The 13,115-nt window shown below is 43.0% G+C and overlaps 1 protein-coding gene across 3 annotated transcripts in view; it reads left to right on the forward strand.

The window, feature by feature from the left end:
- grik2 (glutamate receptor, ionotropic, kainate 2) overlaps window positions 1-13,115 on the forward strand; it is a 228,797-nt gene that overhangs the window by 183,218 nt on the left and 32,464 nt on the right. For all 3 annotated transcript variants that reach the window (XM_058746765.1, XM_058746766.1, XM_058746764.1), the window contains 2 exons: window positions 1,254-1,372; window positions 4,419-4,636. In XM_058746765.1, coding sequence (XP_058602748.1) covers window positions 1,254-1,372; window positions 4,419-4,636 — 337 coding nt within the window. The remainder of the gene's footprint in view (window positions 1-1,253; window positions 1,373-4,418; window positions 4,637-13,115) is intronic.

Genomic DNA, 13,115 nt, shown 5'->3' on the forward strand with positions numbered 1-13,115 from the left:
TTCCAAGCCTTATGTACATGTCTCATGTACTTTCTGAGTGCATGTCTTTAGCTGCTTTTTAATGCTAGGATATAAGGTACATAATACATAAATACATAAACAACATGTACATGTTATGCACAGATAAAATTGTTTATAAATTATATAATACATGAGAAAATAATCCATTGGCTCAGTCTCAGCAGCTTTGGAATTTATTGAAGTCCGTGAAGTGCGTGAAAACAGTTTAGTTCAGTGTTTGCACTTAACATGTGATTTGATGTAGTTGGAGACGTATTCGTTTTTGTGTATGTGAAATGAGAAATCTGCTGTCAGTACAATGGCTTCATTATTACTAATATAGAGGAAAATATTGCAAATTAAAGAAACATTTTTTATTGAAAACAGCTTGAATATTTCTAATAAAACACATTCCTAAACCCTGATCTTGATAATAAAATCCAACACAGTATCAATTTGCAGTGAGTGTGTTTTTCATATGCATGTGGCATATTTTGCATCTTAATACTTATTGTTTTATTAAAGGGGGATAGTTTACCCAAAAATGAAAAGTCTGTCATCATGTATTAAACCCAAAGTTGTTCCAAACCTGTATGAGGTTAGTCAGTGAGGACCAACAACTATCTGGTTACCACATTCTTCAAAAGAAACTCATACAGGCTTGGAACAACTTGAGGGTGTGTAAATTATAATATTAATTTTTAGGTGATTTGTCCCCTAAAGTTCTGTCTAGTAACTCCACTGGGACATAAGCCATGGCTCATAAAATCAGAAATGCCTGGTCATTTTTTTTTTTAAATTTGTATTATTTTTTATAGCTTAATTTAATTTATAGTGGGTTGATCTCATACATTGATAATTATGTTTGCCTTTGGTATGAATATGTTATTTGACAGTTTCTGGAGTAGAAAAAAAGGAACTGAAATAAACATAAACAGCTCTAACCAACATGTAGCTATCACAAGCATAACTCATGTGTTTATTACATTAAGGAAAATTTACAAAAAAACAAACAAACAAACATTTAAACCGTTTGTGAAGAAAGACAGATAGATTCTTCAAGAGAACTGTTTTTTTTTTTTGTAGTTAGTTTATAGTTACAGAATCTGGATATCTAATTAACTGATGGTTATGCTAACTTGTGTTTTTCTCCTTGTGTCTCTATAGGTAGACCTGACTTTCCTTCATTTTTTCTTCTATGTACCACAATTTGGACTAAAATGTATCTGTGTGTTCTGTGTTGCTTGCCACAGGTTTAGCCCCTACGAATGGTATAACCCCCACCCGTGCAACCCTGACTCGGACGTGGTGGAAAACAATTTCACCCTGCTAAATAGTTTCTGGTTCGGAGTTGGAGCTCTCATGCAGCAAGGTAGACGCCTCTGCCTGCCCCCCTTAGCACACATCCCACTCTTTTGCTGGGGGTCCCAACTTGCTCTTTTCAGGCCCTCTATGATGCATGGGTGCCTCTGTGCATGTAGTTCTAGAAGAAAATTGGTTGCTGTCCAATGGTTTGAATGGGACTGTGTGGGACTTGAAAGTTTTTATTGGTGGGTGTTGGGTAGAGGATCAGGGGATCGTTAGTTGCATGCAAACTTTTTCATAACCACCACTGTCTTCGCTCTTCAGGGTTCTGAGCAGGTAAGTCCAATTCCATGTACAAAAAAAGTGGCAGAATGACACAAAGACAAATTCTTGGTCTTGTGTCTAAGACTGCCAAATGTATTCTTGACTTCTAACTCTAACCCTACCAAATCCTGATGCCACATCTTCTCAACTGCAGATATTTGAGATTGAGAAAGGCCTATGGTGATTGAAGAACAATGTCACATGTAACCTGCATGCATCAGAATGTGTTGCATCAGAATAGCATAATAATATTTGGTTGAGTAATGAAAGACACCAGGCACTTTTTTGCAAAATAGCATGGGCAATGTTTGAATCTGCACTGCATCTGTCAAATGGAATGGTTTAGTTGAGATTGGATTGCCATATAACATTAGCATTGTGAGTCTTTGCAAAATCTACATTGTGAAAGATTTGTATTTGAGGACTGGCTGAAACCAGCCACCAGCTGTTTGCAATGTAGATAGCATTGATATTTGTCTTCACATTGAATGTCAGAAATGAAGAAACATTGCAGATATTTTTGCCTAGCTGTTCTAGTTGGTGGAGCGATTGGTCTGGTTAATTTTTAGAATGAATCAAAGAGCATGCTAAAGAGTTACAGGGCCATATACAGTCAGCGTCCAACTAGAGCAGAGGTCTTCAACCCTGCTTCTGGAGACCTACTGTCCTTTCAGAGTTTATTTCCAACCTGCTTCAACACACCTGCCTGGGATTTTTAAGTAGTCCTGAAGAGCTTAATTAGATGGTTCAATGGGCTTGATAAGGGTTGAAACTAAACTCTTCAGGACAGTGGGTTCCTAAGAACATGGTTGACGACCTCTGAACAAGAGGGACAAATGATATCCAGCCACATGAGTGCTGTCCTTAAATGAGTGGTTCCCAATCCTGGTCCTGGAGAACCAACAACACTGCATATTTTTGATGTCTCTCTTACCTTACATACACATATAAGGTCTTGGAGTTTTTACTAATGAGACAATGAGTTGAATCAGATGTGTTTGATTAGGGAGACATTTAAAACATGCAGTGTTGGGCATTCTCCAGGACCAGGATTGGGAAGCCCTGTGTTAGATGCTTGACAGCAAATGTGGGTGCATCAGTGTGCGTCTAGGCAACCTACTGAATCCCACCATCCGATTGGCACTGTGGATTGCAACTATTTCCTAGGAACAAGTAATCCTCAGAAAGCAGACCTCATTAAAAGTCATATGCTAGTGTGTTTGGATCATAGTGAAAAAGGAGATAGGCCTATTATTTCCTGTCAAACTAATTATTGTCCAACAGCATCACCCTTTAACAGCAAAATTATAGGGTGTCATTGGGACTGTCATTTGTTCAGGTTCCTTTGTGAGTTTGGAAGAGAAGATGTGGCATTAGGCTGAGGGCTAAGCGGGCAGGGATTGTGTATTTTGACTGTCTGCATGTCTCATGATGAATGAGTAATACTACACTGTAGAGAGGCTCCCCTGCCCATGGCTTGTCAGCCCCCAGAAAACTGTGGGACGGCGTGCTTGGTCATGACGTTACCTTGGGTACATGACAGTCAGCCCCAACCAGGTTATATAAGGTCACCCTGACCAAATGGTCCAGGTGATGATACTTTGAAATGACAGCATTCAACTCTCTTCTGAGGATGGTTTTCTTTTTATATTTTTTCAGTGTTCTGACATACTATTTTTGCTTCTTTATAAAAGTGGTCGTGGGCGCCAAAGCACCTTTTCTGCTATTGATTGATTTTGCCAAGTCTTGTTTAAAGGTGAAATGTGTAAACTGTGCGACTCTAGATTCACGTACAGTTCTCCTGCCCCTTCTACACTGTGCCCGACTACTTGTTTGGATAAACAGGTATTCCTGTCCAAAACTCACGCCATTGATTGAGCAACATGTCGGAATGTTGAAGCCACAATGTTTGCACTTGAAGTTGTCTCTGATGGGAGAGGAGAATGTCTTTTAGCATCAAGAAAAATATACACATCAGCTTTAACAACTGAATTGCTAGTATATACAGGGAAAGAGTAATTCTCTCTTTCTTTCTTTCTTTCCATTTTAATGGTTGTTCAGGCTGTCTGGGATCTAGAGTTATATATCCAAACTCTGGACTTGATTGACAGGTCACTAGAGCATTACCAGTCTGTTGAGGCCTGATTGGAACTCACGTTTGCAGTTCAATTGTAATTCATGTAACGGCTAATCTTTTCAACAGTCCATTGTGTTTTGCCATGGACTCAGTGTGCCAGATCAAAGCTTACAGCTGACTCATAGAACTTGAGAAGAGGAGCCAGTTATTTCCCTGTGCTCTTGTCCTCTGACATCTCCTCCTAGTACAACTAGTTATTGTCCCGACTTTTCCCCATCAATTAATTTCCTCTGCATGGTATGGTGACAGCTTGATTAAGGAATAACAGAAAATTGTACGTAGGTTGTGACATAAAATGGTTCTTCATTTTGGCTTTTACCCACAAGCCAAATGGATTGAAGAACGTAGGGCAATTCAAAGACGGAAGCAAATTATGAGCCCTTTATGATTTAATACAAATCTGAGAGTCTGTAATCTAATTAAATTTGACCACATAAATTCTCCTAAAACGTAAATGAATTCCCACCTTCACCGTGGTTGACTTTGGCGTATTCGGTCAGCATAGATATGTCATCCCAGTGGTCAGCAGGCAAGGCCTTTCCCTGTAACTAGTTGTTGTGTCTGGACTGGGTTGGGTCTGTGCATCTGGTGCTGGTCCTCACATTGTGACCACTGCTTTACCCTGACTGCTATCTCTGCTCCTCTCTACTAGGATCTGAGCTCATGCCCAAAGCTCTTTCCACCAGGATAGTAGGAGGCATCTGGTGGTTTTTTACCCTAATCATCATCTCCTCCTACACGGCCAACCTAGCCGCCTTTCTTACCGTGGAGAGAATGGAATCTCCAATTGACTCGGCCGATGACCTGGCTAAGCAGACCAAGATCGAGTATGGAGTGGTGGAGGATGGCGCTACAATGACCTTCTTTAAGGTGAGTTGAGCCTGTCATATCACTTGCAGCACATGTAACTTCAAATCCTACAGAGAACTTTTAAAAAAGGATCAATAGGGACAATTGACCATTGTGTTTCATGTCTTGTGGGCTATTTTGTCTCTTTTCTTTGCACTTAAACCAGTATCTTATGGCTTTTTTTATTTTTTTTTATTTGTTTAATTATTTTTTATAAGGTAAACAGATGTATAATTAGAGGGTAATGTACAGTCAGACAGTCACTGTTACATATTGGACCACATCAGGATGATACAGTACATAACCGGATGACCCTGTCAGCACTTATTTTTGCGATAATGACCAGCCAACTGTACATTATCCCTTCCTAATTTGATTTGATTTAACTATATTTTTAATTGATTACAACTTTACTAATTGAGTTACCAGGAAGGTCAATGACAGGGTAGTATTTTTAATATTGTTTTGTGTGTCAAAGACATCTGGTGAGGAGACCTTGAAACTTTCATGCCAGTCGGATGCTCTGGCATATTGATTTCAGGGGTTAAATGGGTTTTCTTGAAAACACCTACATATTGAGCCATTTTAAGAAAGAAATGTACTGGATAAATGGAGAATAATAATACATATAAAACACATATTTTGTGGATTTTTTATTTATTTATTATTATTATTATTATTTTATTTTTGCATAATAGTGATGACAGGGTGAAGGTGCTATCAGTGCTGTTTTAGCAGAATGTCCTAATTTGAAATCTCAGCTCTCAAAGGGGATCTGAAGTATGCAATAAAAATAAAAATGTTTGAGAATGAAGATTTTATACTTGACCTAATAATTGAGGTTGTGTTTCAGAGCTTTTATCGCTGTGGACTGCTGGAAGTGACAAAGGTTGAAAGCATTTTATGACTGCACACTGTTTAGTGCCTGTATGTGGGAGATCCACTCTGCACTTCTTTATTCAGTCCCAGAGGGCTGTGAACGTGTTCACTGCGACACTTAAATTCCTCTTATTAAGTCAATATTTTTGCACTGAGATCACAGCATGGAGAGTGTCCCATCAGTGTGGTTTTGATTGTCCAGCGTTTGTAACCAGTTCAGTGAAATCCTCAGCCTCATCTGTGCCAAAAGAGGAGTAATCTGGTGTTTGTCTTTTCTATCCGCTGCTATATCTTGCAAATTTTCAGAGGAACATTAAGCATATAGTGATGATTTGTTATTCATTAAATGCTATATAAATGTAAACATCATCATAATATATATTAGTTTTGCTTTGTTTATTTTAAACTTTAGTCAGCAGAAATCAAAATTGACCCTGTTTGCTTCATTGCATATTCCTTTCCTATTGTGAACAATTCATCAGTACAGTTTATTCTAAAGAAAAAAAATATATATATACAGTATATGTATTTGTTTGTTTGTTTCTTTGTCACATACACTTCTTACTTGTTCTAACCTTTTTGTTCAATCTGTTTTCATGGTCCAATCAGTTCCCGAAGGACAAAATCAAGTCCTGCTCAACATTTTTATCTTCATATTCAGTAATATCCAGTTTCAATTTCATAGCATTATTACAAATTATGGAGGTAAAAAGTGTTGCTTTCACTCTGACAAAACACACACACACACACACACACACAATGTGTAAAAATACATCCTATTGTAGATAGCAATGCTAGAGCAGATTACTAGAGAGAGAGAGAGAGAGAGAGAGAGAAATGTAGCTCTTTCAAAGCATCCTGGCCCTGAGAAAGCCTGTAATCCATTGCAGTCAGATTTCCTACAGGAACAGCAGATGTTCAGAGAGCTGAACACATATGCTCTTTTAGCAGGTGCTGATGTATTGAGTGATTGAGTGGCAGTGTGAGTGATTGACGGTTTGATAAACTGCCTTTATTGATTCTGTATAATGCTCTACAGAGAAACGGTCACGGAACTCAATAGTATCAAGAACACGGCACTTTAAATTAGATAGGTTCCTTTTATGTTCTTTAAATACAAACATTTAGAGCCATATATAACATAACTATATATAAACACATTGTGGCTGAAATAGTTTGTGTTTGGGGTTTTAGGTTCTTTACATCTCTACTTTCACAACTGGCTTCTTCAGCTGCTATTGATTTGCTATTTGATTGTTACAAGCCAAAGAAATCTAATCTACTTTTTTGTAATCTAGAACGTCTCGGTTATGTATGTAACCCTCGTTCCCTGAGGGAGGGATGTCGTGACGACATAGGGGATTTACTTGGGAGCCCCAATCATCTCTGACTAAAGAGAAAAGGCCAATGAATATTGGCTAGTGAATTTTGCATACCTGCGCCACTCCCCGTGCCCACGGGTATAAATAGGCGGCAGGTGCATCCATTCATTAGGTTTTACGCTGAGGAGCCGAGAACGAGTCCCTGGCAACCAGCGATGGTTCGAGATTGTGGCATGGGGACATAACGTCTCCATTCCCTCCATCAGGGAACGAGGGTTACGTAAGTAACCGAGACGTTCCCTATCTGTCGGTCACTACGAGTTATGTCGTGACGACATATGGGTCCTATGGAAAGCGCCACAACCTGAACCCCGTCACAACCTTGTGGCATGCAGATGCTGACAAGCGAGCGCGTGACAGACAAATGCCATGCGAAAGGTCGCAACCTTCCCATGGTGCTGGAGGAACTCCACAAGGGTTCGCCGTCCAGGGAACTGAACTGGAGGAGGAAAACGGCACTCGTATCCCCGGGTGAGGAGGAATGGCGCAGCAAGCGTGACACCAGCCAGCTCTTCCCGCCACTTACCTGTTACCCAACACATGGGAAGAAACTGGCTCGACGCGGAGATTGTAAAATCTTGCGAAGGTGTTCGGTGTCGCCCAGCCCGCAGCTCTACAGATGTCTGCCAGAGAGGCGCCGTGCGCCAACGCATAGGAGCAGGCAACACTCCGTGTGAGCCTGTGCATGGCCCGGTTCAAGACTCGCTGGTCCAGGAAGACCACCGCCTTTCCTGGGTACGATGAAGTAAGGGCTGTAAAACCCTTGCCTCATCTCGGCTGGAGGGACTGACTCGATTGCATCCTTTGCCAGGAGGACAGCAATCTCCTCGCGCAAGACAGGAGCGTTTCCGAGCTACCACTGAAGTCTCGAGAACGCCGCTGAACTTGGGAGGTCGCCTGGTGAACTGAATCGCGTAGCCGAGTCGAATCATGTGTGTGAGCCAACGAGACGGGGTGGGCAGCGTGAGCTTTGTCACCTATCTGGACGATTAGGGGCCGACTGGGACATGGGGGGCGCCGCGCTCCTGCGAGAGGCTCGACGCGCCGGCATATGAGACAATTCAGCACGGGGTGGAGCAGCTCTGGAGGACGCGGGAGGGCGCCCATGGCGACAAGCAGACTGGGGCTTGCCCTGCGGACGAGCGGTGCATCACGCCAGGGCAAGATGTACCACTTACCTGTTACCCAATTGGCCTCGGTCTGCTTCTGTACTGCCGAGAACTGCTGGGCACAGTCCTCGACAGTGTCACCGAACAGTCCAGCCTAGGAGACGAGAGCGTCGAACAGCGCACTATCGACACCGCTCCTCTCAACAAGGCTGAGCCATAGATGGCACTCTTGAACCCCAAGTGTGGACATCGCCTTCCCGAGGGACTGCGCTGTGACTTCTGTCGCCCTTAGGGCACGGTCAGTCACCGAGCGCAGTTCCTGCATCAACCTCGGGTTGGTACTACCCTCGTGCATTTTAATGCCTTGGCTGGTGTACTCGCAGGATAGCCATGGCATGGAGGGCAGAGGCAGCTTGGCCCGCAGCACTGTAAGCTTTGGCCGCGAGTGGCCATCAGCCTACATGCTTTGGACGAGAGACGAGACGATTCCTCCAAGTGGCGGCGTTTTGTGGGCACAAGTGCACTGCAAACGCACTCTCCACCTGGGAAATGTCAGCGTACCCCCGTAGGGGTTAGGGGTGTGCCAGAAGCATGAATCCGTATTCAGAAAGGCACGGAAACAAATAACGATGGCTAGTGGTAGCCTGTTACATTGCAGTACATAAGATTTCACTTACCACATAAACAGAGTAAGGAGAGATGACTGAGGATGATGGCGAATGATTTGCAGATCCCGAGCACCACTGCAATCTTGTAAAATGTGTGGTAAGTACTGCCGTTCCATAGTATAAACAAACGTGCGATCGCAAATCTCGAAAGTGAAAGTGAAACTAAAAAGCGATCGTGCATTCAAAAGCAGTTTCAATGCCAGGGATAATAGCTGCTCCCTGATGACCGCAATTTATATACAGTATAATATACATTTATACAGGGGGGGTGGGGGGGTACATGCGAATTCCATTGCCCCACGGTACAATTCCTGGGATACATCGTAGGCCAAGAGGGGATTCAAATGGACCAGGGGAAGGTAGATGCTGTGAGGAATTGGCCTCGTCCCCAGACCATTAAAGAGCTCCAACAGTTCCTGGGATTTGTCAACTTTTACCGTCGCTTTATCACGAATTTCAGCACTCACACAGCCCCTTTAACATCCCTACTCCGAGGAAAACCCAAGTCCCTGTCCTGGAACTCCATCGCCCACGAAGCCTTCCAGAAACTGCAGACAGCCTTCAGCACGGCCCCCATCCTACACCACCCGGATCCTTCAGCTCCTTTTGTTGTTGAAGTCGACGCCTCCACCACTGGCGTAGGGGCCGTGCTGTCCCAATACCACGGTGAGCCTCCTAGCCTCCATCCTTGCACATACTATTCGAAGAAACTGACCTCAGCAGAGCAGAACTATGACATCGGGAACCGGGAGTTATTGGCCATCAAACTTGCCCTGGCCTCAGTTCACAATGTACCGGGCTCTGGACATCCAGGCAGCCACAGGACCCTCTCGCTCCTCCAAGCTCGGTACTGGTGGCCTAGTATGACCCGGGATGTCATCAGGTACGTCCGCAGTTGCTCAGTCTGCACCATGTCCAGGACCCCCCGGGCATCTTGCAGTAGGCAAGCTAAAACCATTACCAATCCCTCATCGACCCTGGTCACACTTGGGAATAGACTTCATGACGGACCTTCCCAACTCTGAAGGGAGCACTTGTGTGCTGGTAGCAGTCGCTCGCTTTTCCAAAGCCTGCAAATTCATCCCCCTCAAAGGACTCCCTACTGCCATGGAAACAGCAGAACACTTATTTCAGCACGTGTTCCGAAACGTCGGAATACCTGAAGATATAGTCTCGGACAGAGGTCCTCAGTTTATTTCCCACGTATGGAAGGCCTTCTTCAGGTTGCTGGCCGTCACGGTCAGCTTGTCCTCCGGATACCACCCCCAGACTAATGGCCAGACTAAGCGCAAGATCCAGGAACTCGGACGTTACCTCCGGGCATACTGCCATGACGATCAGCACAGCTGGAGCCGTTTCCTCCCATGGGCCGAGTATGCACAGAACTCCCTGCAACAAAACACCACAGGTCTTACACCATTTCAGTGCATACTCGGGTACCAACCACCACTCTTCCCGTGGACAGGAGAGCTGTCGGAGGTTCCAGCTGTAGACCACTGGTTCCGAGAGAGTGTGGGACTCAGCTCATGTCCACCTCCAACGTGCAGTGCGGAGGCATAAAATCTTCGCAGATGCCCGGCGAACCACTACTCCCACCTACCATCCCGGAGACAAGGTCTGGCTGTCCACCCGGGATCTGCGCCTCCGCCTGCCGTGCAAGAAGCTGAGTCCCCACTACATTGGTCCCTTCCCGATACAGAGGCAGATCAACGAGGTCACCTATGAACTCCAACTCCCACCCAGGTACAGAATACATCCTTCATTCCACGTGTCACTCCTAAAACCCTGTTCTCCCTCTGCACCAGGACCCACAGAAGTGGACGAACCTCCTCCCCCAGAAATCCTCGAACAACCATCCGTCTATGTGGTCAAGGAAATCCTGGACTCACGGCGACGGGCGGAAGACTGGAATATCTGGTCCACTGGGAAGGATACGGACCGGAGGAATGCTCCTGGGTGGCCAGGGACGACATCCTAGACTCCTTACTGCTTGAAGAATTCCATCGCACGCACCCCGAGCGTCCCGCGCCCAGAGGCCGTGGCCGCCCCCGTCGCCGTTCGAGGGCATCAGGAGCCGCCCCTTGGGGAGGGGGTAATGTCAGGGATCAGTCACCATCACAACAGTCACCACCCAGCACAATCACCCGATCACAGTCACCTGACTTCTAATTGCACGCACCTGCTGACACCAATCAACACCGCTATAAACACACACTGCCATTCCCCACATTGTCCGGTCTACCGTTCACTATATGGACAGCTCTGGACTCTCTACGATCACGACTTACCTCTATGCTTACCCGTTGGATCCCTCGCCGATTCTCCCTCGAAGCCTTTGATCCTCGATCCGAACCTGCAATCAGAAGACACAACTTCAACCACAGCTAAGCCATCTGAACTTCACACTAACTTTCTCACTCACCTGCTTTTGGTCACTCCCGATCCTGAATCCCCGAATCCCTTCAATAAACCTGTTTGTTCTCACTCACCAGTTGTGTATACCGTGCTTTGTGACACTTATGCAACATTCGAATTTTTTTTGTTTTTTGTATTATTCTTTCTACTATACTTACTAATCCAGTTTGCTTGTTAAGTTGTGACATAACATATTCTCTTCCCGTGTCCAAGCTTTTGCTCCATTTTTAGTAAGAATAATATCCCAAAGGCTATTTATGAGCGATTTTCATTTATAACACAAAATTAAACTCCTGATGTACACTACAGTTTCTGGGGTCATGGCCTGCCTGATGCCAATATTTTAATTCATTAAAGATAATTCACTTAATTTTTTATTTTTTTAAATTTCAAAACGGTGATGAATAACGACATCAGACTTAACACCCAGCTTTAATGAGATGGTCTGTGAATGCTGTAATGTTAGGCCACCTGTGTGAGATTCTTCTGAAGAGTTCAGAATGGCGATTTCAAATAATGCATTCTCTAGCCCTCGAAACTGTTGGTGGTTTTTAACATCTTATGGTTTTATTGCTGAAAAATGATTTTAATAATATATGTTGAGGTTTATTGAAATGGCCACTAGCGAGTGTCTGATGAGACACTGGGGAGTTTGAGCTGGATGACTGCACTAATGGGAGCTCACAGTTTTAATCCTTTGATCACTCTGTTATGCACTATGTTCCTCAATATACTTCGCTTCTCTTGTAAAAATGATTCCTTTTTGGGTAGTCTGTGGGATTTTACTTTTGAAAAATGTTCGATGAGAGCGTACTATGCTGCATAAATGTTTGGCAAACGCACTGCAGGCAAGCTTAATGTGTGTTCTTTTATCTGGCAGTGACAAACCTGAGGGGGCGATAGAGTTTACTTTAAATGCCTGTCATTAAACCAGATTATACAGGATGTTAGCTATAAACATGTCAACCAGTTAGCTAACTTTAACTAAATTACATAGCAAGAGTCTTTTCCAACGTGAAAGAGAAAACTGTCCATTAAAAAGAGTTTGCCTATTGTGACAATAATGAATGTTGAATACAATGACAATGAAATTGAGCTTGTTTGTATAGTAAGCTTATGTAACACCAATAACTTGTACATACACTATATGGGCAAAAGTATTGGGACACCCTCTTCTTTAGAACAGAAAAAGGCACTTCCAAAACTGTGGCAACAAAGTTATGGTAACATAATTCATGTATTTAAAAACTGCATTTCCATCTCTGTTGCAACAGTTTTGGAAGTGTCTAAAATGACTGAACCCATATGTACAAGTCATTAGTGTTTGGTGATGAGTTTTTAGCTCAAGGTCTGCATTTGAAGTCACACCAGAGGTGTTCAGCTGGGATTAGGACTTTGCTTCATGCAGACCAGTCAAGTTCTTCCACACTGACTCAATCAATCATTTCTTTTTGAACCTTGCCTTATACACAGAGGCATTGTCATGTTAGAATAGAAAAGGTTCCTGTCCAAACTGTTGCTATAAAATTAGAAGCACACAATTCACTAGAATATAATTTTATGATTTAACATTAAGATTTGTACTCATGAAAATTACTAAAATAATCAAACCTGTTTATTAGAAGGGGTGTCCCAATACTTTTGGCAATATAGTATATTAATGAACATTACATAACAATGGGCAATGCATTTGTTTGCTACATTTATAAACCCTAGTTCATGTTAGTCTATAAAAATACAACTGTGCATTGTCACTTCAAGTTAGCTGTAGGTTCATTAGGACTTCTTCATAATACTTCTTCTAAAACCTCTAAACTGCTAACATGATCAAAACATCTAAAAAATGTTATTTAGTTAGTATAAAATCTTAAGTTACTGTGAGAATACATTTCATATTGCTACTAAATTTTTCAAGATGAAAAATTACTGGGCTGAAGCAACTTAGATTTACTTGATTATCCATACATACATTTTTAGTGTGTTTCAAATACATTACATATTGCTTTTGAGGAACGTTTATAGGTTTCTCAATCGTCATTTTATTGCA

The sequence above is a fragment of the Onychostoma macrolepis genome, chromosome 16 (assembly GCF_012432095.1).
Source record: "Onychostoma macrolepis isolate SWU-2019 chromosome 16, ASM1243209v1, whole genome shotgun sequence".
Lineage (NCBI taxonomy): Eukaryota > Metazoa > Chordata > Actinopteri > Cypriniformes > Cyprinidae > Onychostoma > Onychostoma macrolepis.